The 22,837-nt window shown below is 40.7% G+C and overlaps 1 protein-coding gene across 4 annotated transcripts in view; it reads left to right on the top strand.

Annotated features, from left to right (window-relative positions):
• Positions 1-10,001: 10,001 nt before the first annotated feature.
• The window catches only part of CADPS2 (calcium dependent secretion activator 2), a 351,208-nt gene continuing 338,372 nt past the window's right edge, over positions 10,002-22,837 (top strand). For all 4 annotated transcript variants that reach the window (XM_063309566.1, XM_063309564.1, XM_063309563.1 and 1 more), the window contains exon 1: positions 10,002-10,480. In XM_063309566.1, the coding sequence (XP_063165636.1) occupies positions 10,133-10,480 (348 nt within the window). In that variant the 5' untranslated portion in view covers positions 10,002-10,132. The remainder of the gene's footprint in view (positions 10,481-22,837) is intronic.

The following is a 22,837-nucleotide window of genomic DNA, read 5'->3' as shown; positions in this document are numbered from 1 at the left end:
AGGGGGAAAAAACTAATAAACAACAAAATGAAATAAAGCTGAAAAAAATCACAACACTGTAATGTGTGTGTGTAATTAAATATCCATCTCAGCACATGTATACACACACATGCATATATAACAACTTTTTCAATTTTTTCAATTTTTTTGATTCAATTTTTACATAAGACTAAATCATACAGAACCAAATTGATTTGTCTTGTCTCTTCTTTGATACAAAACTGATTCAAAAGCTGAGAGCAGACAAATCTTGTTAAGCCAACACTGAGAGTCTGGGACACAAGCATCCTTCCATCATTACCTTTTTTTGCAACAGTCCAAGCTCAATATATCTAAAGTTCTCCATAGAGTGAAAGGTTTCAGATTATGGGATATAATTGAATAAAATCTTAACATCCTTAACCCTAACTTTCTTCAAAGAACATGGTTCACCATAGCAATGATGTCTAACAACAAAAAATTAAAGGTAGACACACTCAAATTATTTCCAAAGTTCCTTCAAGTTTATTACATCTCCAACATAAAAAAAAAGGTGAAAGCCAACCTTTTAAATATCTTTTTTTCTGAAGGGTCAGATAAACCCTAAAGGACAAATGTTTGTTTTGTCCTTTTTGGCTGAACTGCATCCAGTTCTAGACACCACACTTTGAAGGATTCAGAGACACTGGAAGTGATTCAGAGAAGGACAATGAAGATAATCAGGAAACTAGAAACAAAGTCCTGTGAAGAGAGATACTGTAGGTAAGCCCCATAAAAATGGCTGAAAAAGTGTATCATAGCACAATTCAAGCACCAGAAAGGATGCATAGACAAGGTCAAGACCTGTTCCCTTTGATTTCAGAGTGCAGGACATTGAATAATTCATCTAAATTATAGGCAGATTTTGAGAGAATATTTAAAAAAGAGTAAGAACAATTTGGCAGTGGAACCAGTTAACCAAAAAGGTGATGTGTTCAGGGGAATATAATGAAGGCTAGACAGGCAGCTGTTTGGTATGGTTTAATTTGGATTCTTTTACTGAGCAGGGGGTTAGATCTGATGGCATCAATGGACCTATGCAACTCTATGATTTTACGTACCAGAAGCTTCTTCTGGCTTTTGTAGTTGCTGGAGGAGCCTAAAAAGATGCCCTGGGTGTCTTGTTGAGGCAAATCAAAGTTGCCTCATGTAAGCCTAGCTAGCACTGTCATTCTGTTACAATTAATGTATAATATGCACATGTTAGGAAATCACATATAGAAATGAGGATTAGATTATATTTAACATCTGGTCCAACCAAAATTAAGGCCATGATCCTATTTATTTAAAGCTAGGCCCAAGCAAAACTGAACAATATAGGAATGCCAGCCAAAATTAAGGCTATGACCTTAATTATGCCTAGTTTTGAGTCAGTCAGAAGTAAGACTTGTTAGGTTCAAAGATGTTTTATTGATGGTATCTTCTCATGATTTCTAAGCATGTTAGGGAAGCCTGATGTAATGGATATCATGATACTGCTTGGCCAATCAGAGTGCTCATATCAGCTAAAGTAAATCTAGGGAGGATTCACACTACTTCCTTATACTGTATTGTCTTTTAGAGTTATCCAACCCCTTTTGCATCTAAAAATAGTAACAAAGACAACAGGTTTTTGATTGCCTCAGCAATGGCTGGGTAACACTAAAGCAGTGTTTTCTGAACCTGGCAACTTTAAGATGTGTAGACTTCAACCCCCAGAATTCCCCAGCCAGCATCTTAAAGTTGCCAAGTTTGAAAAACACTGCACTAGAGGATACTATGCCAGTGATGAGAATCCTGCAAAGCTGAAAGCATGGACTGAGGTCAAAAGTGAAGGACCGCATTCTACTACCAAACCAAGCAAGCAGACCTTCCCTGCCTTATTCTGTTGAAACCAATTTGATTGATCTCAGAGCTACAGCATGGTGATGTAGTGCATCCAAAATAAAAAGCTCTGAAAATACGAATCATCCCTCTTACTATTGCTTTTGCACAATGAACATTTTCATCTTCCTTTATAACATCCCTTTAAGTATTCTAAAATGAGGAGTCTGGTAGCAACTTTTAAAAGGCATAAGCTTTGTGAGCAGCAATTTGCTTCAACAGATGCAACTGATGAATGCATATCTGTATGTGAAATATTAATACGAATTCGTGTACGTATGTGTATGCATGTGTGTATGTATCTGTGTATGGAATATTAACAAAAATTCATTTTGCAGCAGAAAGGGGTATTTGTATAAATCACCTTGTTCTTTTTACAACTTGGAATATAGCCACATATGGCTTTATTCCCTAGAAATCCAAAATAATGTCCAAATAAGTTGGTCCTTCCCACCTTCCTGGGATCAGTTACATGTTGCTTTAATTACTATGTATGATTTTAATCTTTCAAGATTACATTTCAGAAAGTTTTCCAAGTCTGGACAGCAGATGAAATCCAAGAATAACTGGTGCTTTTTAAATAAATACATTGTACTGCTGTACTTTTAAAGTGATTGGGTCTATTAAGAAAAATATACTTAAATTTGAGGTAATATGCTGTGGCAAAAACTTATGCATGTTGATGACTAAGAACTGTTTCATTAAAGAGGACAAACTGATTTATGAAGTGTGTCCAGAAATGCCAGCAGAAAGGATGAAATTGGCAAGTGGTCCTAGTTAAACAATCCTCTATTTAAAAAAGAATGAACATAACGCTATGATCTGAAGCAAGTACTACTACATGGCTTTGGAGCTACAACTGCTATTATACAGAGCTTTATCCTATGAGATTAGATTTTTTTATTTTAGAATGGTTTGGGCATAAATTTTAAACAGACACAGATATTATGAGACTTTTACAGAGAGAGCCATTCTCTAACAGTGAGATACTGGTCCAAGAATAATGGGTACCCAAAAAAAGCACTCCTAGCCACAACAGAATGGTACTAAGGGAGGTAAACAGCTCTATTTAGATAAATTCCTAACGGGCAAAGTCCTTGGGATTATCATGAATATATTTCCTATCAGCAACAGATAATCTGTGCTCAAACCACAATCTGTGAAACCCAAAAATGAAATAAAAAGTATTACAACCATACTCCCTAGTCTTATATCACATGAGATCTGAGAGCCAATGTAGGATAGAAAGGATGCAAAAAGGATAGGAAAATATTTATTTTCTATCCCACCTTTATTATTTTTATAAATAACTCAAGGCGGCGAACATACCTAATACTCCTTCCTCCTCTTTTCCCCACAACAACAACCCTGTGAGGTGAGTTGGGCTGAGGGAGAGCGACTGGCCCAAGGTCACCCAGCCGGCTTTCATGCCTAAGGTGGGACTAGAACTCACAGTCTCCTGGTTTCTAGCCCAGCATCTTAACCACTAGGCAGAGTTTTCTCATAACTGAGACTCTAACAAGCCTTTTTGAGAAATTCTACCACTGAATGGGCACAACAATTGAGATTTAAAAGCAGATCTGGGATCTATAAAGGAAGATTTGGCCAGAAAACTCTCAGTGAACAACAACAACAAAAAAGTAATAGACAGAGGAAGAGAATAGAATGGGTCTATTAAAACTACAGATACTGCTGTCCAAAGTGAATGCTTTGAATGTTAAAAATGGTCATTGTCAACAAAACAACCAGAGTGCTCTTTTTATAGACCATTCTAACTTAAACCAGAATTGCTAGAGCAATAAAGAAGTGCCAAAATTCCTGAGCCAATTATTCCAGTGCAAACCCTCTCAACTAGTTATCCAACCACTGTTTTAGTTGCCAAACAAAAGTACCTACCAAAGGCTTGTTATTACCTTTCATCAGAACTGAATACCAGCTAGCATTTTCTGTGTTTTTAAAGCCATTATTCAAAGGTATAAATTGCCCTTATGTTTCAACTATATCAGGATCTTGTAACTCTGACACTCAGCTTTAGTTGATGTTAAAGCACATAAAATCAGCCCTTTTAAAAAACCAGGTAGTAATAATGTTCTACTCATTTAAGCCCAGGCTCTGGTAAGCTTCTAAATGGACTACTGTGTGTGTGCATGTGAGCATGCCTTTGAGTCAGTCTTGACTTCTGGTGACTGTCTGGACAAGTCCCTGCAGTCTTCTTGGCAAGATTTCAGAAGTGGTTTCCCATTGCCTCCTTCCTAGGACTGAGGGCGACTGGCCTAATGTCACCCAGCTGGCTTTGCACCTAAGGTGGAACTAGAACTCATGATCTCCCTGTTTCTAGCCTGGTCCCATAACCACTATACCAAACTGGCTCTCTAGGTGGACGAGCCTTACCATTAAACAGAGTAAGATGCAAATAACACGACAAACAGAATCTTGCAAATCTGATTGTTTTTTCCCTCCCTTCTTATACCTCATTGAGTCAGGGAGGGGCCAACCTGCCTCCTTTCCCAGGGATCAAGGAATGCTTTCACACATTTTTTAATGCCTTCTGAATATTTTCTTCAAGGTCATTGCCATGGCTCCCTATACCAACTAAGAGATGCAGGTACAGATGCTTTCTCCTGAACCATAGCCCAGTGGCAGCAGGGAGTATGCAGCAAATGATGTTATGCTGCAGTCAGTGACATAACCAGCAGCTTTATATATTAAAATACTACTTTCCCCCATAAAGCTAGTCTAGGTTATTGGAAGAAGGTCCCTCTTCTCAGCTGACCTTGAGGGTCAGTACAGGAAGACTTTCTACTTGGAGCAGCAATGCCTTTGTGACCCCAGACACATAGAAACAACACAGCATGCACCCTTCCAGCCCTTGTGCTATCGAGTCATTCATACTAGTCTCATTCTACCATTACTAGATAAATATCCAGGGCACATGGGACAATTTTAAATCTCTCTATTGCTTCCTGATATTAAACCTGCAGAACTGCCAGGTTCTGGGCAGCAACACTCAAAATCCATCAGATGATGGTTTCTGGTTTCAGCATCATGAACTAGATTCAGTGATCATCTGGCTTGCAATACTGGGAGCATTCTGCAACCTAATAAATAATAGTCTTTCACATACGATATACATACTGTAGAATTTTTAATGCTATACTGTACCTTTCTAATGTTGCCATGCCTCTTTTTAGATACTTTTTATCTTTTATACCTTTTATGTCTTATATACACTTCTAGTTTCTTAGTTTAGATGCCTTATATGGCTTTTTATACAACTTTTTAATGCTTTGTACCTATTATATTTTTATGTTTCTTCCTAATGACTATACCCTATTGCCTCATGCTGCTCTATGACTGTAATAAATATTGGTTTGGTTGAAGGTGCAGTCCTATTTCCAGTGTAAGCAACTGCCTATTTGTCTTTTGTAGAGGGTGGAAATGGGACAGCGCCCCTGGCAGAATAGTTTAGGCCAGGCCTACTGTACCCAGGTGTTCCAATCTGTTTGGGTAGATGGAATGGTAGCAGACAAGGGAAGATTAGAGACCATGCCATGACCTCCAGTTGCAGTAGGAAAGTAGTATTTTAATATATAAAGCTGCCAGTGATGTCACTGATTGCAACAAAATATCATTAGCTGCACACTCCCTGCTGCCACTGGCCTGTGGTTCAGGAGAAAGCATCTGTACCTGCATCTCTTAGTCGGTATAGGGAGCCATGGCAATGACCTTGAAGAAAACATTCAGAAGCCATTAAAAAAACAAAAAGTGTGAAAGCATTCCTTGATCCCTGGGAAAGGAGATAGTATTTGGAAGAGACTCAGGAAGAGGCTGGCCCCTCCCTGACTCAATGAGGCATAAGAAGGGAGGAAAAGCACAATCATATTTGAAAGATTCTGTTAATACTGTATTTTTTTTTTCAATCTGTTCAATCGCGTCTGATTCTCAGAGACTGCCTGGACAAGTCCCTGCAGTTTTCTTGGCAAGGTTTTCTGGAAGTGATTTGCCATTGCCTCCTTCCTAGGGCTGAGAGAAAGTGACTGGCCCAAGGTCACCCAACTGGCTTTGTGCCTAAGGTGGGACTGGAACTCAAAGCCTCCCAGTTTCTAGCCTGATGCCTTAACCACTAGACCAGACTGGCTCTTTAATACTGTATAACCTATCTCAATAATATTGTCCAGTGCTTTGTTTAAAAGTGCACCTACATAAAAAGAGGGGCGGGGATCAACGTAAGGTTGTAGGGAACACTTAGGGAATTAAAGATGATGTCTGAAAATATACTGAGCAGTTTGCTCTCTGAGAAGCAATGATTTTTGACTATGCCCATCATAGCAATTCTCGAAAATAGGCAAGCTTCCTACAACGAAACCATTTTGTGAAATTGCCTACATCATGGTCTCAAAATTCCAGAAGTACCTATTGCCTATAAAATGTGGCTATCTCCAGTTGAAATATCCTTGTAGTGAAGCCCAGCTGTACTAATCAAGATAATCTGACATCAATTGAAAACTTATTTCCCAAAGTCACATAACATAAACTTTTTAAACCAAGTTTCTGAGTTTGCAATTTTATTAACATTATCAAGGTCATGAGGTTTTTTTCATTCTCTGGATTATAATCCCTGACTGTTATATGTTTAAAACTAAAGAAAAATTAAGGGAAAGGGTACCACCTAAGTATCCTAATAAACAAAAAAGAAATAAGTAAATGCAGTTAAGGCATTTTCAGCAGCTTAGAGGAACTTAGTACCAATCAAGTGGTGGTCAGCAGTAATCTATCCAGAAGGATCACATTATTTTCTTCCTACGCTGTTTTGCTTCCTTTTTGTTAGTTGGAGGCACTGATCCACCTTTAATCTTTCCACTTACTTGGGAATTGGTGTGACTGAGCTCACTGTATCTTACTTTGGTATATACATGAGAATCTCTCTGTAAATTCTAATATTTTGCCTTTTGCCACTGACAAATCCAACGAAACAGGACATGGATTTATTTTTTGAGCACCAAACGCTCTCTTGCACCAAATATTTCTTGTTACTTCATTTTCATTCAGGGAAGAGCTCTACTTGTCATTCAACTCATAAAGACCAATGAGCTCTGCTTGGGCAACTTACTGAAAAAGAACTGTTGGCTCATTTTTTCTGATGAGGCTCCTGGGCCTTTGACCCTTGTGTAAGATGCAAGATTAAAGTTAAAGTTTCTCCAGTTACAGCATCTTCATGCTGAGAAGATGATTTAGCTTTTGCATTTTTGTTTGCAAAACAGAATGATCAGCTACTTCTCTGTTATGCCTTCACCAGCATCATATTTCTTTCTTTGGCAGCAACAGGCTGATTTTCTGAACTTGTGGGTCATTTGAAAATACTTTGCTATTGGTATTATTTATCTCATTCTACTCTTTTCCCTTGATTAATTTTCCAGCAAAGATAATTAAATGGCCTTTCTTTAAAATTATGAGTACGGTTAATAAAAGTTCTAAGTCTGCAAATCATAGGAAGACAAACTAAGATAAACTATAATGGCTGGAGCCCCACATTACACTAAGGCATGCTTTGTTTTAACTATGGTTTATAGCTGTCATAAGCCATGGGCTACAACTACATTAGAGCCTAGCACTGCATGTGAGTCTAAACATTCTGTTTGTACTAATGGAGGTAAGTGTTGAGAGTAAAGAAGATGGCCTTTATGGAGACAAGCCATATCTGTTCCCAGAGCAATGATGCAAGAAGTGTGACTCAAGCCTAAAGCAATCTGAGAGGAGGAGGAAATGGCTGAGACAGGAGTGTAAGGCATAGAGAGTAAAGCATAATGAGATTGCAAGACTGGTATCAGTCCCACTATGTATAACAGACCAAGAAAGTAACTTCAAATGAAAGTTAAAACTATGATATTAGCTATAGTAACAGAATCGTACAAGTCTGTTTGTGCTCTGGGACCAGGTTTGTCTTATCTCTGCCAAGCTCATCTTCTTTACTCTCTACAGCAGTGCTTCTCAACCTTGGCAACTTTAAGATATGTGGACTTCAAATCCCAGAATTCCCTAGCCAACATGCTGGCTGGGGAATTCTGGGAGTTGAAGTTGCCAAGGTTGAGAAACACTGCTCTACAGTGAGAGAGATGTTGGATCACTGTCCATCTTAGGAATATTTACTCCTCACCTTCTTTATAATAAATAAATAATGTCAGGCTTCTTCTGACAAGCTGGACTGGAAAGAGATAAACAGGCAGTCAGGGATACAAGAACATCTGATAAATATAGTTATTGCAAAAAAACTATTATGTAAAAGATTTTCAACAACTGCTTTATACCAAATGCAACTTATATTTAAACTAACATTGAGGTTAAATTCTTACATCTCTTTCTCATATCTGTGCCATTCTCTTTTGGGTGAAGGAATAATTTCCACCCATCTCTAATTTTGGTAACGGACTGATCTAGTATTGGGCTGTTTGCTTGTGGCCATCTGGAAACCAATTCTCAGAAAAAGACAAAGACAAAAAGACACAATACGAAAGTGGTCTCTAATCCAAATGCTAACCTGGTCTACAGTTCATGGTGTGTTTGTTTTTAAGTCAGCCAACGTCACCTAGGTGCTGTCACCTACTGTGATATTAATAAACATTATTTGGTATTAATAATATAACTCAGATTTTTTTTCCAGGCTTAGGGAAATTATGGATGATTCCAGCATAGGGTCATCCTGGATATAAAGACTTTGCTCATCTTATTTTGGAATGTGGATGTGAAAGGAGCAGATACATCTTCTTTCTACTATTTTTTTCTAATGAATAAGGCAAATCCCAGCAACTGGGAGATAGCACTGAATCAGCTAAGGACAATCAGGGTTTATGTGTTTTTATATTATTTTAGTGTTGCTCTGACACAGTTATTTCAATGGGAAAGAAGGGAAAGCTATTGATTTAATTAAATGTTAAGGCATAAACAAATTGGCAGGATTGGCTAGGCAGCAGACCTTGGATTTTGAATTTCACTGGTGGAGTGAAACTGGTATCATAAGTGTCTAGAAGATTCAGAATCTCTATTTTCTGTTTCTGAGCTTGGCAAAGAACTGGCATAGCTTTTCTCCATGAAATGCAGAATGAATTCTATGACCTTTTGCCACCTCTATTTACAGAGCATCAATGAGAGAGAGAGAGACACTGTAAAATGAACACCCAGGTCTAGCAAAGCTCCTGTTATCCCACAACCCTAAACACTAAGCAGCTAAGGAATAAACCCCACTGAAACCACTACTGAAAAGACAGAGGTGATTTCAGATTATCTATCTATATCTGCCCAATAAACAAACAGGCTACAGGGAAAAGACCCTGGGTCCTGCTCCACGAGGAGATGGGTAAAGGCTTTTGGACAAAACGTTCTGCTGGAAATTAATCGATTTTTTAAATGGCAGTCCAACAGGTACCCTGGTTGTCACTGGCTTCTTGCTTGACCCACCTTCCCTATGACAGGAGAAACTGAGGCCGGCCCTTAACAAAACAGCTGAGGTAAGGCCCTTAACAAAACGGCTGATTGGGGTAAGGAGACCGTGAGCGCCGGTCAGGCGTTAATCCTAAAACGGCGCGCAAAATGTGCGCGGAAGCCCCTCACCAGCCCGCTCACTCGTTGCCCGACCTCGCCAAGGCTGGCGGCTCTACAACCGGCGCTCCTGCTTTACGTAGTTCCCGGATCCAGCCCGTATGACAGAATCCACTGGCTTATCTTCCAGCTCCAGGATCTTTTCGTTGGCGGAGCTTATCTTCCCACCTTCGCCCCTGGAACTGCGTGGCCAGGAGGGAGAACCGAGAGGAGGCGCGGGACGCGCGCCCGGCGCGACCTTTCCGGCGCTGGCGAGCAGGCCAGAGGGCGGCTGGTGCGGCGGCAGCGGCCAGAGACGCGTTATTAGCATTCCGTTCCACGTGTTGCTTGTTGTGGGCGCTACAGATTTCCCACCTGTGAATCGCGCCGAGACTCTCAGCTGGGCGGAGCTGCGCTTCCCTCCCGGGCGCTGAGGGAAGGAGCGACGGGCCGGCCCGAGCGCTGATAGGACCTGATCAAAGCTGTCCCCAAGCTCGACCCCTCTCGCAAACTCCGCCCTCCTCTTTCGGCTGCGCCGCTGGCTGGCTCGTAGGAAATAGTCGGGCGTGGAAGCTCGACGTGTCCGGAAAGGTGTTCGCTGGTTTGGCTGCAGGCGCCTCAGTTTCGCGGCGGTGCCATTCTTTTCCTCCTTGCAAGCGGTGCGCTGCGCTCGGGCACCATGCTCGACCCGTCCTCCAGCGAGGAAGAGTCCGACGAGGTGCTCGACGAAGAGAGACGGGACCTGCTGGGGATGGCCGGCGGGTGCGGCCCCTCGAATAGCTCTCCGCGAGCCCTCCCGGCCGCTACCCGGGACGCCGGGCGCCAGGGGGGCGGCGGCGGCGCGGCGATGAGACCGGTGAGCCCCAGCCCTTCGCTGCGGAGCGAAGGCAAAGAAGAGCAGGAGCGGCTGCAGAAAGAGGAGCGGGAGAAGCGGCTCCGGCTACAGCTTTACGTCTTCATCGTGAGGTGCATCGCGTACCCGTTTAACGCCAAGCAGCCGACAGACATGGCCCGGCGGCAGCAGAAGGTGAGTCGCGGCGGACGGGCGCGCGTTTCCTGCAGCCTTCCCTTGACCTCTTCTCCGCGGTTTGTTTTGCGGAAGGGATCTGTCCGGTTGGCTGCAAGATCCCTACAAGATTCCCTACGAGCATTTGCGCTCTGGGGGCTGGAAAGGAAACGCAACCGGTAGCCTGAACGGGGAAGGCTGGTTTGTATCCACTGTTGCGACGGATTCCCGGCCGGAGCTGGGGGAGGAGGAGGGCCGGTGCAGCTTGTGGGCCGAGTCAGGAAGAATTTTATTTTCAGGAACTTCTGTGGTGGCTGGATCCGGTGGTTTTAGCCCCGCGCGGGATCTCCTCCATTCGTTCTGTTCCCAGATCCGTTTCCGTGCTCCAACAATAGGCATTGTGTACGGGGGTCACAGGCGCCAGAGGGAATGGAGGAAAGTAAACTCCCCGGGGAAAAAGGGCGGGCTCTCGGCTGGAGGATTGCACCGGTTCTATTTTTTTTCCCGCAACAGGTTGAGTTGCTTTTTATTAGTTCACTGAGCCAGATCTCGCTGCATTTGCAAGAACCTAGGCTAGTTCTCTTACGGGCGGTTGCAGCCACTCGGTTGTTTCGGGGATAAACGAGCCCTTTTCAGGATAATCCTGTACATGCATATTTGCCAGTAAGTCCCATGAGCTCAGTTGACAGGACCCGTATGGAGTGCGGAGGCTTTTCTAGGGAAATAACACCCGGTCCCGTTTGATGTGGCTAAGCTCGGGTTTAGGCATGTGGCGGCTCAAAAGTATGCCGGCTGAATGCAGTTGTGGTGAAGATTGCAACTGTAGAGACTGTAATTAACAGGATTGAGAGGCAGTTGGTTCAGCCTTCTTGGAATAGAGTTTTCCTTAAAGTAAGTGGTGCCAAAAATCACAAGCTAAGAGTTGTAGCTTTCATGCTTTCATTTGGGATAGCAACATCTCAGAGTTACAACAGCTGGAATAACTCAGCCCTTTGCTGCATGGAATTCCAATTCCTCAGAATTCCTTTCTCCTGCTTGCTCCCCCCCACTCCTCCGCATTTACTTGAAGTAATTCCTTGTAGCGAAGGTGGTAGTTATCTTCTTAAAGAAGGCAGGTCTGTTGGGCATTATAATGGAGCAGTATTGTTTAGGGCAATAGACATTTGTTTAGTTTGGATCCCCTGCGAAACAATTGACCAGTGAAACAAGTTAACTTTTTAAATTATAGAATAACATTCATATTTGGGGAAGAGTTTAGAAGAATTTCTTGATGGTGCATTTCTTGATAGCAACAGTAAAAGGGGCCACTCTGTGTGTGTGTGTGTGTGTGTAAATATTCTTTTATTATTCCCTGAACAGGAACTAGTGCATTCTTCAAAACTTGGGAGTGGCAACATGGTTTTGAAGCCCTAATGTAGGTTATGTTGCCTTTGTCCTACTTCCAATTTCATTTCCTCAAACTAAATTGAATTGTACTTGCTTTTTTAGATGCCAGATCCCAATGTAGCAGGTAAGGTTATGCAGGGCAGGGGGAGGACATGAAGAAATGCACTTGGAAACATTATGTTCAGATTGATTGTTCACTCCGTATACTTTACATACAGATGTCCCTCATTCACTTTCTGGTATCTTGAGGTGAGGGGTACTGTATAAACAAGTTTGGACAGATACCATCAGATAGGCTAGACAATATGAATGGGACTTCATGTAAGAGAAGGTCCTATGCTAGAGGAGTGGGAAATCTATGTATTGTAGTTCCAACATGAAAGTAACTGATCTTTAGCCTTTTGACTGAGTTATTAACATATCAAAGCTATTCCCATAGTTTTCAAACAAAGTCTTCCCAATGGTCCGATTGGGCCCAGATATCATTTTTTTCTGACCTACCAATATTATGTTCTGAACCAATCTCAAATTCTTTATTTCATGTCAAGTAAATATTAGTCCGAGGAAGGAGGGAATGACATAAAAGGAACTTCGTTTTTAGAAGAAGATAACCTTAATAACCAATAACCTCCAGGCTTGATTATTGTAATATGCTCTTTTGGGGGCCGTCTTTGTGTCTGGCCTGGAAACTTCATTTGGTGCAAAGCCTGACAGCCAGGTTGGTCTCAGGAAGAACCCAGAGACACCAATAGGGTCAGTGTTTAAAGCATTGTACTGGCTACCTGTTCCTTTCTGGGCAAAATACAAAGTGGTGATCATTACTTGTAAAGTTAAGCATGGTTTAAGCTCAAGCTATTTAGAAAATGCCGCCTCCTCTAAGAACCTCCACATTGATTATTATCATCTCAGGAGGTTTGTCTATGTGCTGGAGCACATCTGATGGCGACTCTGCATTGAGTTTTCTCTGTTGCTGCTACAGCTCTTTGCAGTGTACTCCCTGCAGAGATGAATGATGTGACATCTCAGATTTTAAAAAAAACAAACCTTAAAAGTGCATCTTTTTGTATGGGCTTTTAACTGCTGATTTTAATTTCTAATTGTAATATTGAATTCTACTTGTTTTACCCATTGGTTTTTATTTGCTATATAACTGCTTTAAGCAGTTCAGTTTTGCATATGTTTTTCATTTTAAAAAGGGAGACTTTATTAGTGGTGTAACAAGTCAAATAACAATGCAATTTAATTGATGAAGCAATTAAAACTCTAATAGAATTAGCCTCTGGAGATCAGGCTACCTAATGCATGTTGGGTGGAAAATATTTGACACTTTAGCTCAGAATAAATAGTACCTGTAATTCAGAAACTATGGCTCTTATGTTCCCTAATTAATGAACTCAAATTTAATTTGCCTTGGACATTTATATTTGGCATGACTACATTAATTTTTGTCTTGCAGTGGAATTGTATCTACCACAGAAGCTCACCTTTGAGCTAAAATCTTGCTTAAATGCTACTATGGAGACATACGTTTTTATATTCTTCGGAACCTTCCTATTTTCTAGAAGCGATTGAAATGATTTTCTTTTATTCCAGTTGCAGGTTCATTTAAAGGACTTTAAGAACTACTGTAGACTTACTGGAATCCAGCTGTTTCATAATGATTGAAGAACCTATTTTTATTTAGCCACATAATGCTAAATGAATGAAGCAGAGATTGCTTGCTAGTACCAAAGAGAAAACTTCATAGATCTGTTTTGCAAATGCAAAGCCTATTAATATTATGTATTTTGGATTAACAGAGTAGCTTAGAATTAGAGCCATGCAACCACCAGTATTCCTGGAGGCCATAGTACTCCTGCAGTTGTTAAACCAGAAACATTGGGAAGGGTCTCTGCATGGGATTTATCTTTATGAAGATGAATCACCTCTGCACCTAAATTCCATTTTATATCAGCTGCTCACTTTTAAATTACTCCAAATGCTATATGCAATCTGATGTCTGCTTTAGGTACTCAGTTTAGGATAATCTAAAGTAGAGTTGCAAAGCCCTTCCCCAAAGCTACCATATGTAGCAGCATTCTGTGGTCATGTGATTGCCATTTGCAACCTTCATTGCCAGCTTCCAACAAGCAAAGTCAACAGGGAAGTCGGCAAGAGGTTGAAAATGGTGATCACGTGGCTATGGGATGCAGCAACCATGTGGGATTCGCCTAACAACGCCAGCTAGGACTGCCACAACTGCCATCGTAAGTCAATGTGGTCACATGACCTTGCGCTTTATGACAGCATTGCTTAACGATGGAGTTGCCAGTCACAATGACATCATTAAGCGAGGACTACCTAGATATAGATATATAAAAATACGGTATGTGTACGTGTGAGACAAGGAAACATTGCTTACAGAGTGATACCATTAACTGTATAGAGTGAATTTCACTTATATTAAAATCAAATTAGTAAAGGTAAAGGTTTCCCTTGACGTAAAGTCCAGTCGTGTCCGACTCTAGGGGGCAGTGCTCATCTCCGTTTCTAAGCCTTGGAGCCGGCGTTGTCATAGACACTTCCGGGTCATGTGGCCAGCATGACTCACGGAATGCCGTTACCTTCCCGCCGAAGCGGTACCAATTAATCTACTCACATTTGCATGTTTTCGAACTGCTTGGTGTGCAGGAGCTGGGACGAGCAACGGGAGCTCACCCCGCCGCGCGGTTTCGAACCGCCGACCTTCCGATCGACAGTTCAGCGGTTTAACCCGCAGCGCCACATCATGTTTATTGTCCTGGCCCCATCTACTTCCCCTGGCTTGTTTTGGAAGAATGATGCTCAATAACAAGCTGCAGCCCATAGACAAAGAAGTTGCACTTCTGGATCCAAGTGATTTACTAATGTGGAGCCAAGTCTTGGTTCAGCTGCTTTTCAGAAATGTTGCCAGTTGCTGCCGTGTCCAGGAACTCACATCTGCTGGTGAGTTTATCCCAATGAGTCATCCCAACTTCCCATCAGATTTCCTGTCACACTTCTGAATGGGCATCAGAGTGCCACTCTGCTACCATTCAGCACTGCTGTTACCCATCCTGGAGAAAGTGGCCAGTTGGAATGCTTCATTAAAAGTAAACTGGCAGCAGGTGGGCCTGTGTTTTTATCCTGGAGATACGTTTGCATTTGAAGGTAGGTATGGAGTGGTCCAGATATTTGCCAGTAATGGGGCCATGATTTTCCAGGCCTCAGTGCAACAACATTTGCATCTAACAGACCAAATTCCACTACAGTTTATGTCATTTGCATCAGGTTGTGATTGCACAATGATATGATTTCTATCATTTATGTATTGATGTCATTATGCAAATGATGCAACTGTTTTGCCATAAAAATATATTACTAGATTTGCTGGACTTTGGGGAATAATGGATACCTCCTTCCAGTCTATTAAAACAAGGTTTCACTACAGTATATCATGCCTGAGAGCATGCTAATGTCTATTAGTCTCATTCACCAATCACCTTACTGGTGGGTAATTGGAGGTTCCTCCAATGTCCATTGAAGCAAATCATGTTGAAAAGGCTGATTGAGTTTAAACTATATGGTTTACTAAACTTGCAGGGTTTTTTTCTGAATTACACCAAATGTGAGTTAATGTTTAGTCATGTAGGGTTTTTTTCCTAGTCTAAAAAGATATTCCTGGCAATTTCTGTATGCCTAGAAATTTCAGATTCAGGTGAGAATTTGCAGAATTGTATCTTTAGATTCTAAAAGATTTTTAGCTTTCAAATTTATTTTTGGATTTATTTTGAGAATATGGAAAGATGTATCTTCGGGGAAAATGCAAAAATCAAGCTGTATTTGCAGTTTATTGTTAACTTACCTATGCAATATAAAATTGATGACTTTTGGTTTTGATGCACACTTCATCCATCACTTTCTTGGTCTAGTTCTTAAATATTTTTAGAGTACATACATTTTGTACTCACATGTGTTAAATGTGTTACAGGAAGTGCCTTGCCATACCATATCCTGTGTGTTCCCTTGGCCATTTAGCGCTAAGAGCTATAGAGGGTTGTACATGCATTCAGATGAATGCAATTACAAACTTCCCTTTGATCTGGAAGCATGAAAATGCCATACCCCAAGGACTGAGAGAGAACTGTAGAGGGTCTGCTAATTCAGCTCTAGTAGGAACATCTGGTTCTTGTACAGCACGCTGATCATTTCAATCTGAAAGGATCCAGTGCATAGATATATTAGAAGAGATATTTATGTTATTTATATGCAAAATAGCTTCCTAATATTAATTAACTAACATCTTTTTTTTTTAATGCACACACTATTTGGACTTTAGCATTACAAAACAAATTGTAAAATTGACACTACATGATTTGAAGCATTTCTAATCCTGTAGTCTTTCCCCACTATTGCAAATGTTCAGTTTTGCTTAAAATTAAAAGGCTGATCTTTGGTCTATCTGTAATGTATTTCTACAGTTGCATGATATCAGAACTTGGTCTTGATTTCTCTGTAGATTAGGTTAGCAATTGGCCATGCCATCCTTAATTTTTTTTAAAAAAACATAATGTTGGTGGCAGTGTCAGCAATATAGCTAGCCTGGTAATGGTTTGATATTCTGTTTGAATATCGGCACTGTGTTTCAATTTCTAGTGCTAGAATTGAGGCCTGGCCCAGACTCCTTGAATGATAAAAGAGGTGGTGGTGTCATAAGAGGAGTCATTTCTATCTTGACGCTTTTTTCTTGGAATAATAGGTTTCTGAGTAAAGGGTCAAGAGTGGAAAGAGCCCATGCACACCTGCAGATTTGAGATCTGCAGAAACCATTTTGGTGTGTAGAATGTTTTGGCTTTTGCATGTGGGAACTTTTTTTTCTTGGATTAGATGTGACATTGGAGATGGGCATCTGATACGCTTCTCTATTTCCTCCTTCAATCCCGTCTGCAGAGCAACTGTGTGAGTAATTTGCACAAGACTGAAAGTGTATATTCTGTGGGAAATATGCAGTCAGGCCATAATAACATGGAAGATGACCACTTATGAACTTTTTTCCCAAGGTGTTCTGATCAGAGATAGCATCAGCCATTATTGATTGAAGAAGTTTCAAGACTGGATTTCAGTGCACAGGTTAACTGGGATTGGGAAAGGCCATCTTTGAACTGGACTCCATGTCATTTGTTGTCATATATACTAGGATATAATTTGAACAGTAATTCATTGGCATCCAAAATAGTGCTTTCACGATTGGTGTTAGATGGTTCCACTTGGTTACCCTTCATAACAGACTGGCAGCTTCTTGACTTTCTTCAGAAGTTACCCCAAGGAAATGCACTGCAGTAATCCATTTGGGAGTTATTAGAGTGGGGATAACTAAAGCCAGGCTATCACAGTAGTACAAAAATAGAAGCTAGCACTCTAGGTTTGAGCACTGAAGAAGCATCTGCCTCTAGTTTACAGCTTTGACTCCAGGAGGACAAGTTGTGAACCTGTTACTTCAGTGGGATTGCGGCCTCATCCAGAACAAACCATTTCCCCAATTCCTAAACCTAAATATCACTGATCAATAGCTTAAACTTACTAATTGAATCATGTGCAATCAAATGGAAAACTGGAAATTTGGGGGAAATGTTGAGAAAAAATGCCGCTGTGAAATATTTTTCTTTTAAAATGAATGCAATCTATAAGATAAAGCTGTAATAAAATATGTAATATTCAAATTATTATACAGTACAGTGTGCAGCATTAGAGGTTTAGGTAGGCACTTATCTGCATAGCACAAAGGAGCCTTGACACGATTTACAGGATTATAGACTTATTTCTGATTTCTGGGATTTCTCTACAGTTCGGTGGTTTCAGTGTTTCAAAATTTAATTTGTTGCTCATTCTTATGACTTTGGAAGATTGTTTCTAACTAAGTACTTCTTTGCTAACCCTCCAGAATTTGTTGATTCTATGTTTTTGGGGGGGGGGGTTGTATTACTTTGCACATGGCAATAAATAAAACATGTTTATGTTCTGTAGTATGCATCAGTTAACAGATTTCAAATATATGGAGTATATTTCCAGCTACAAAACTAAGATATTTATATTTTGACAATGTCCGTGAGCATTTATATAAGAATAAATTATACTAAATAGTTTATACAGCTGTTTAGAATTCTATTATGTATTCCTCTTGGGAGATTTTTACCCTAAAAGATTATCTAAAATATTGAAATAAATGAATAAATATGACAAAGAATACACTTATATATAATTAGCTGTGAACCAACCAATTTGTTATGTTTGAGGTCTCAGTTATGTAGAGAGCTTCCATGGATAGAAGAAGCTCTGCTCTGCAGAGAATTGCCCTCAGGCAAACTGAAGATGGCAGAATGAGCATGCTAGTTCCTGTTGTCAATAAACACAGATGTCCTATTGCTACTTGTCCAAAGAGTTCCAAAATTACCATATATTCTTCAGTTTATACAGCTTCAGTTACATTGGCCTGAACAGGGCTGAAGTTCATTCTGCAGATGATCCCATAATGACTTCTACAGTAGGACCACATGCATATGACTGCCTGCAAGGAAGTCATCATCATTTGAGTGATTTTAGCACTTCCTGACTTTTGAATGTCTGGATGGGGCTTTTTAATGCTTTGAATACAGTACCTGTCCTTTAAGTAGAGGCCTTCAAGTTAGAAAGTCTGGCAGAATGTGCAGAGCTAGGCTTGCTCCTTTGATTATGTCCTGTACCTTGTCAGCATTCCTTACATTGGGACAAATTTGTCCCAATGGTGCTGCACTTAATACACCATTGACTCATTCTACCAAGAAAGAAGGAATATCCTTTAGGTGAGATTCTGATAACAAGCAAGATGTTCTCTTCCTCAAATAGACTTCCGCATCTCAGCCACTCTTTGCCATCCAAATCCCACCTAACCCTTTGTTATTTAGTGATTCGTATGGATTGTACTTCACAAGGGAAAATCATAAGTGTCATTAAATGCACCTGCTCCCTTGCACATTAGTTTTCTAAGCAACTCTAGCTGTCTGAATGGAAATATGACTTTTAGTCAACATTGACGCCATTCCCTGAAGGAAAGAAAGACCCCACTGAAGTAAGCATGTAGTCATAGGAATCTAGAACTCTTTCAGGAATCTGAAACACCTCTCACAGCACCAGATCACAACTTCTTTCTCACTTCAACTTTATATCTTTTTTTATTTTATGAGCTCACAAAATAAACAGTCTGATGACTGTCACATAAACCAACGTATTTTGTACCCTGTGATCACCACCACCCCGCTTCCATCCTGCACCTGAAAGACTTAGCATTGCTGTCTGGAGCTCACTGTGGGGTCTAGAAGGAAAGCTCTGTTCTTGACTGTTCAGATCCATACTCAGCAAGAGTTGGACCTATATGTGTGGGCTAGGATAAATAATCTCTCAGGAGATCCTTCATCTTCATCTTCTACTTTTCCTGGGGAGTATCACAACAGCTCCCTTGGGGGAGGAAATCTTACAGGCCTGACACCACAGCCAGCCATTGGGAGTGTTTAAAATGACCCACCTCTGCTCCATGAGATGTTGATGGCCTTGCAATAAGCACTGTGCCGAGTCTTTAACCACCAAGCATGTTGGACTGCTGCATCCCTTCCCTACCCGCAGGGACTTGCAACAGTTTCCTTGGATGTCATATTATGTATCAAGGCCCTGGATAATATTTATTTATTATTATTTATTTATTAAATTTATATTACCGCCCATCTCCCCCGATGGGGGACTCTGGGCGGTTTACAATAAAAGCAATAATAAAAACATCTAAGCTTCAATCACACTTTAAAAACATAAGATAAAAAATATAAATATAAAATCCAAGAGGAGATGGAATCCCGATCAATAGGGGGTGCTATGGCACCAACCACCCCCAGCTGGAGCTGTTATCCCCCCATCCCATGCAAGGCGGCAGAACCAGGTCTTCAGTTTCTTCCGGAAGGCTGGGAGCGAGGAAACCCATCTCAACTGTGGGGGCATGATTGTCATGAGTAAGGATGGCGAGCAGGGGGCTCCCATCCAGACTGTCAAGCGCATGCGTAGCACTGAGGAATTGGTCAGCTATTCAAAGAGACACATATCGGGACCGCCTTAACCCTTGGGGTTTATATGTCTGGGTTTTCCCACGCTTCTTCAGTTTGTTAGGATTCCTGTTAAGTACTAGCAATAAATATTAGAGACCAGTTCCTTGTCTCAGTGTGTTTCCTGGCTGTTAGGACAATGATATTCCAAAGGGCGGGCGCCACTGCAGAGAAGGCCCGCCTCCTGGACCCCGCCAGATGCAATTCCTTTGTTTATGGGGTCCGTAGCATGCCCTCCCTGCCTGACCGGGTGGGGCGGGTATACTGGTGATGTTGACCTTTCTTAAAAAGAAAAGAAAAGGGTTTATTTTATTGCCAGTAGTGACCGTCCTCTGCTTCTGAAACTATCTGCTGAATTCAGCATTTTCTGGCCCTGTGATCTGCTTAATAATCTTTTCAACAAAGGCCCACAATTAATGACCATTTTGGGGAAGTCTCTGTGTTGTTAGATGTTAAGTTCAATTTCTCCTTTGCCGATCAGCCTCAATGTGATGGTGAAACAGAGAGAATAAATTCAGTACGTTTGGTTGCTGTATAAACTGCCAGTAAGATAAATGGTCTGACCTCTCTCTGGTTGAATCTGCTGATAATAATTGAGTTCTTTCCTCAGTTCAGGTATCATTCGCCAGGCTATTTATGGCTACCACATATCCTTTTGCTAAATGTCTCCCTACCATTCCCAAGGCCTCTTGTTTTCTCCAGGAACCACAAATGATACAGTGCCATCTCAAGGAGCAACTTGATCATTCCAAGGCTGCCTACAAGCTCTCTGCTGACTGCTATATTTGGGGTACCTCCCACCTTCCACTGTTGGAGTATGTTTTTCTCCCCTCCATGCAACCATTTAAGAAGCTGGGTACCAAGTTTATTTTGTGTACTTACACAGATCAAATCTGCAGCTCAAAAACTGTAATGGTATGTGGAGATGACCTTGGGAGATATGAGGAAGAGCCGCAGATTAGACAACCATCATGCAAAATATATCTCAGCCCACACTGAGACTTGCAGGATTGATGTTAGTTTTGGCAGATTGCTGGGAAAGCCTTTGGCCCAGGAGAGATCAGAAAAGTCACACACCAGGCATTTCTATAAAAATAATTTTATTTACAGAAAGCAAAACGAAAGCAAAACATATTTAAAAGTCTTGTCTCTCAGTGAGAGCAGCTTGACTCTCTACATGCCTGCACAAAAGGGAAACAGAAACTAAAACAAGTTCGGGCAAGTTTTTCCCCCAGGGGCAAAAATCAACATCTGAAAAGGGGACAGTTGAATTCAACCTTTGCACTTGGCCAAAATGATTAGTTACCATAGTAACCCCAATCTGTAGTAGAAAACAATATATTAACACTCCCCTTTTTATACTACAGAAACAAGATGCAAACCAATTTGCTTTGTTAACTCTTTGTGTCTTGGTACAGCAAGAGGTTTGGTTAAAATATCAGCAATCATGTCTTTTGATTCACAATATTTTAACATTATTTCTCCTTTGCTTATCATATCTTTGATATATTGATATCTAATATCTATATGTTTTGTTCTATTTTTGCAGGCTTCAGATTTTGCCATAGCAATGCAAGCTTGATTATCCTCATAAACAGTTATAGGCTGGTTCACTTCGATGCCTATGTCTTTTAACAAATGTTTAAACCATATAACCTCATTACAGGTTTGTGTTAGAGAATAAAACTCTGCTTCTGCAGTGGAAAGAGCAACATGTGTTTGTTTTCTAGAATGCCAGCCTAAGCTAGATCCAGCAAATTGAATTAAAATCCCAGGAGTGGATTTTCTGTCACTGACATCTGCTCCCCAGTCAGAATCGGCAAAAGCCTGCAATTTCTCTGTTCCAGAGGCATTTAGCTTCAGGCAATAATTCTTTGTTCCTTGCAAATACCTCATTAACCTCTTCAATGCTGCTTTTCCAGTAGATGTAGGCTTCTCTACCTGTCTACTTAAAATGGCCACAGAATTTGAGATATCTGGGCGAGAATGATTTGCAATGTACAGTAAACTTCCAATTGCAGATCTATATTTTTCTGCCTCAGTTAATTGAGTTTCTCCTATATCTTTCTGAAAATCTGTTATCAGAGTAGAGACTGGTTTACAGTCTTGCATATTAAAATCCTCTAGGAGCTTTTGAATTTTACTACGTTGGTTTAACAGAAAACTACCATCCTTCTCCCTGTGTATTTCCAAACCTAGGTAATTTGTCACAATTCCTTTTTAATATGAAATGGCTTTTCATGCAGGCTTCAAAATCAAGCCTTTGTTTTTCTGTTGGTGTGAACAGCAGCAAATCATCAACATAAATGCACAGCTACATACAGCCTTGTTTGTCCTTCTTCATATATACACATGGATCTGCTTTTCCTTTTTCAAAACCAAAATTCTGCAGTTTTTCATCTAATTTTTGGTTCCAGGATCTAGCAGCTTGTTTTAATCCATAGATTGACTTCTGCAGTTCACAGACTAGATTCTCCCCTTTTTCATAGCCAGGGGGTTGCTGCATTTATAATTTGTGGTCTAAATCACCATAGAGAAATGCAGTTTGAATGTCATAGTGGTGAACTGACATTCCTTTCAGTGCAGCAACTTTTAACAGTAATCTAATTGATTCACCTTTAGTAACTGGTGCAAAAGTCTTGTCAAAGTCTAAATCTTTCCTTTGAGTGAACCCTTTTGCAACTAACCTTGCTTTATATTTTTGGATTTTGCCATCAGCATCCCTTTTCAGTTTGAAAACCCACCTACAACCCAGACAGCATTCATCGGGAGGTAGATTTACCAGTTTCCATGTTTTATTTTCTTTCAAGGATGCTAGTTCCTGTTGCATGGCAGAATGCCAATTTTGTGCAATCTCAGGTGGTAAAGCATT

Source organism: Candoia aspera, chromosome 7, assembly GCF_035149785.1.
Source record: "Candoia aspera isolate rCanAsp1 chromosome 7, rCanAsp1.hap2, whole genome shotgun sequence".
In the NCBI taxonomy this organism is placed as follows: Eukaryota; Metazoa; Chordata; class Lepidosauria; order Squamata; family Boidae; genus Candoia; species Candoia aspera.
This window is presented reverse-complemented; position numbering and strand designations above follow the sequence as displayed.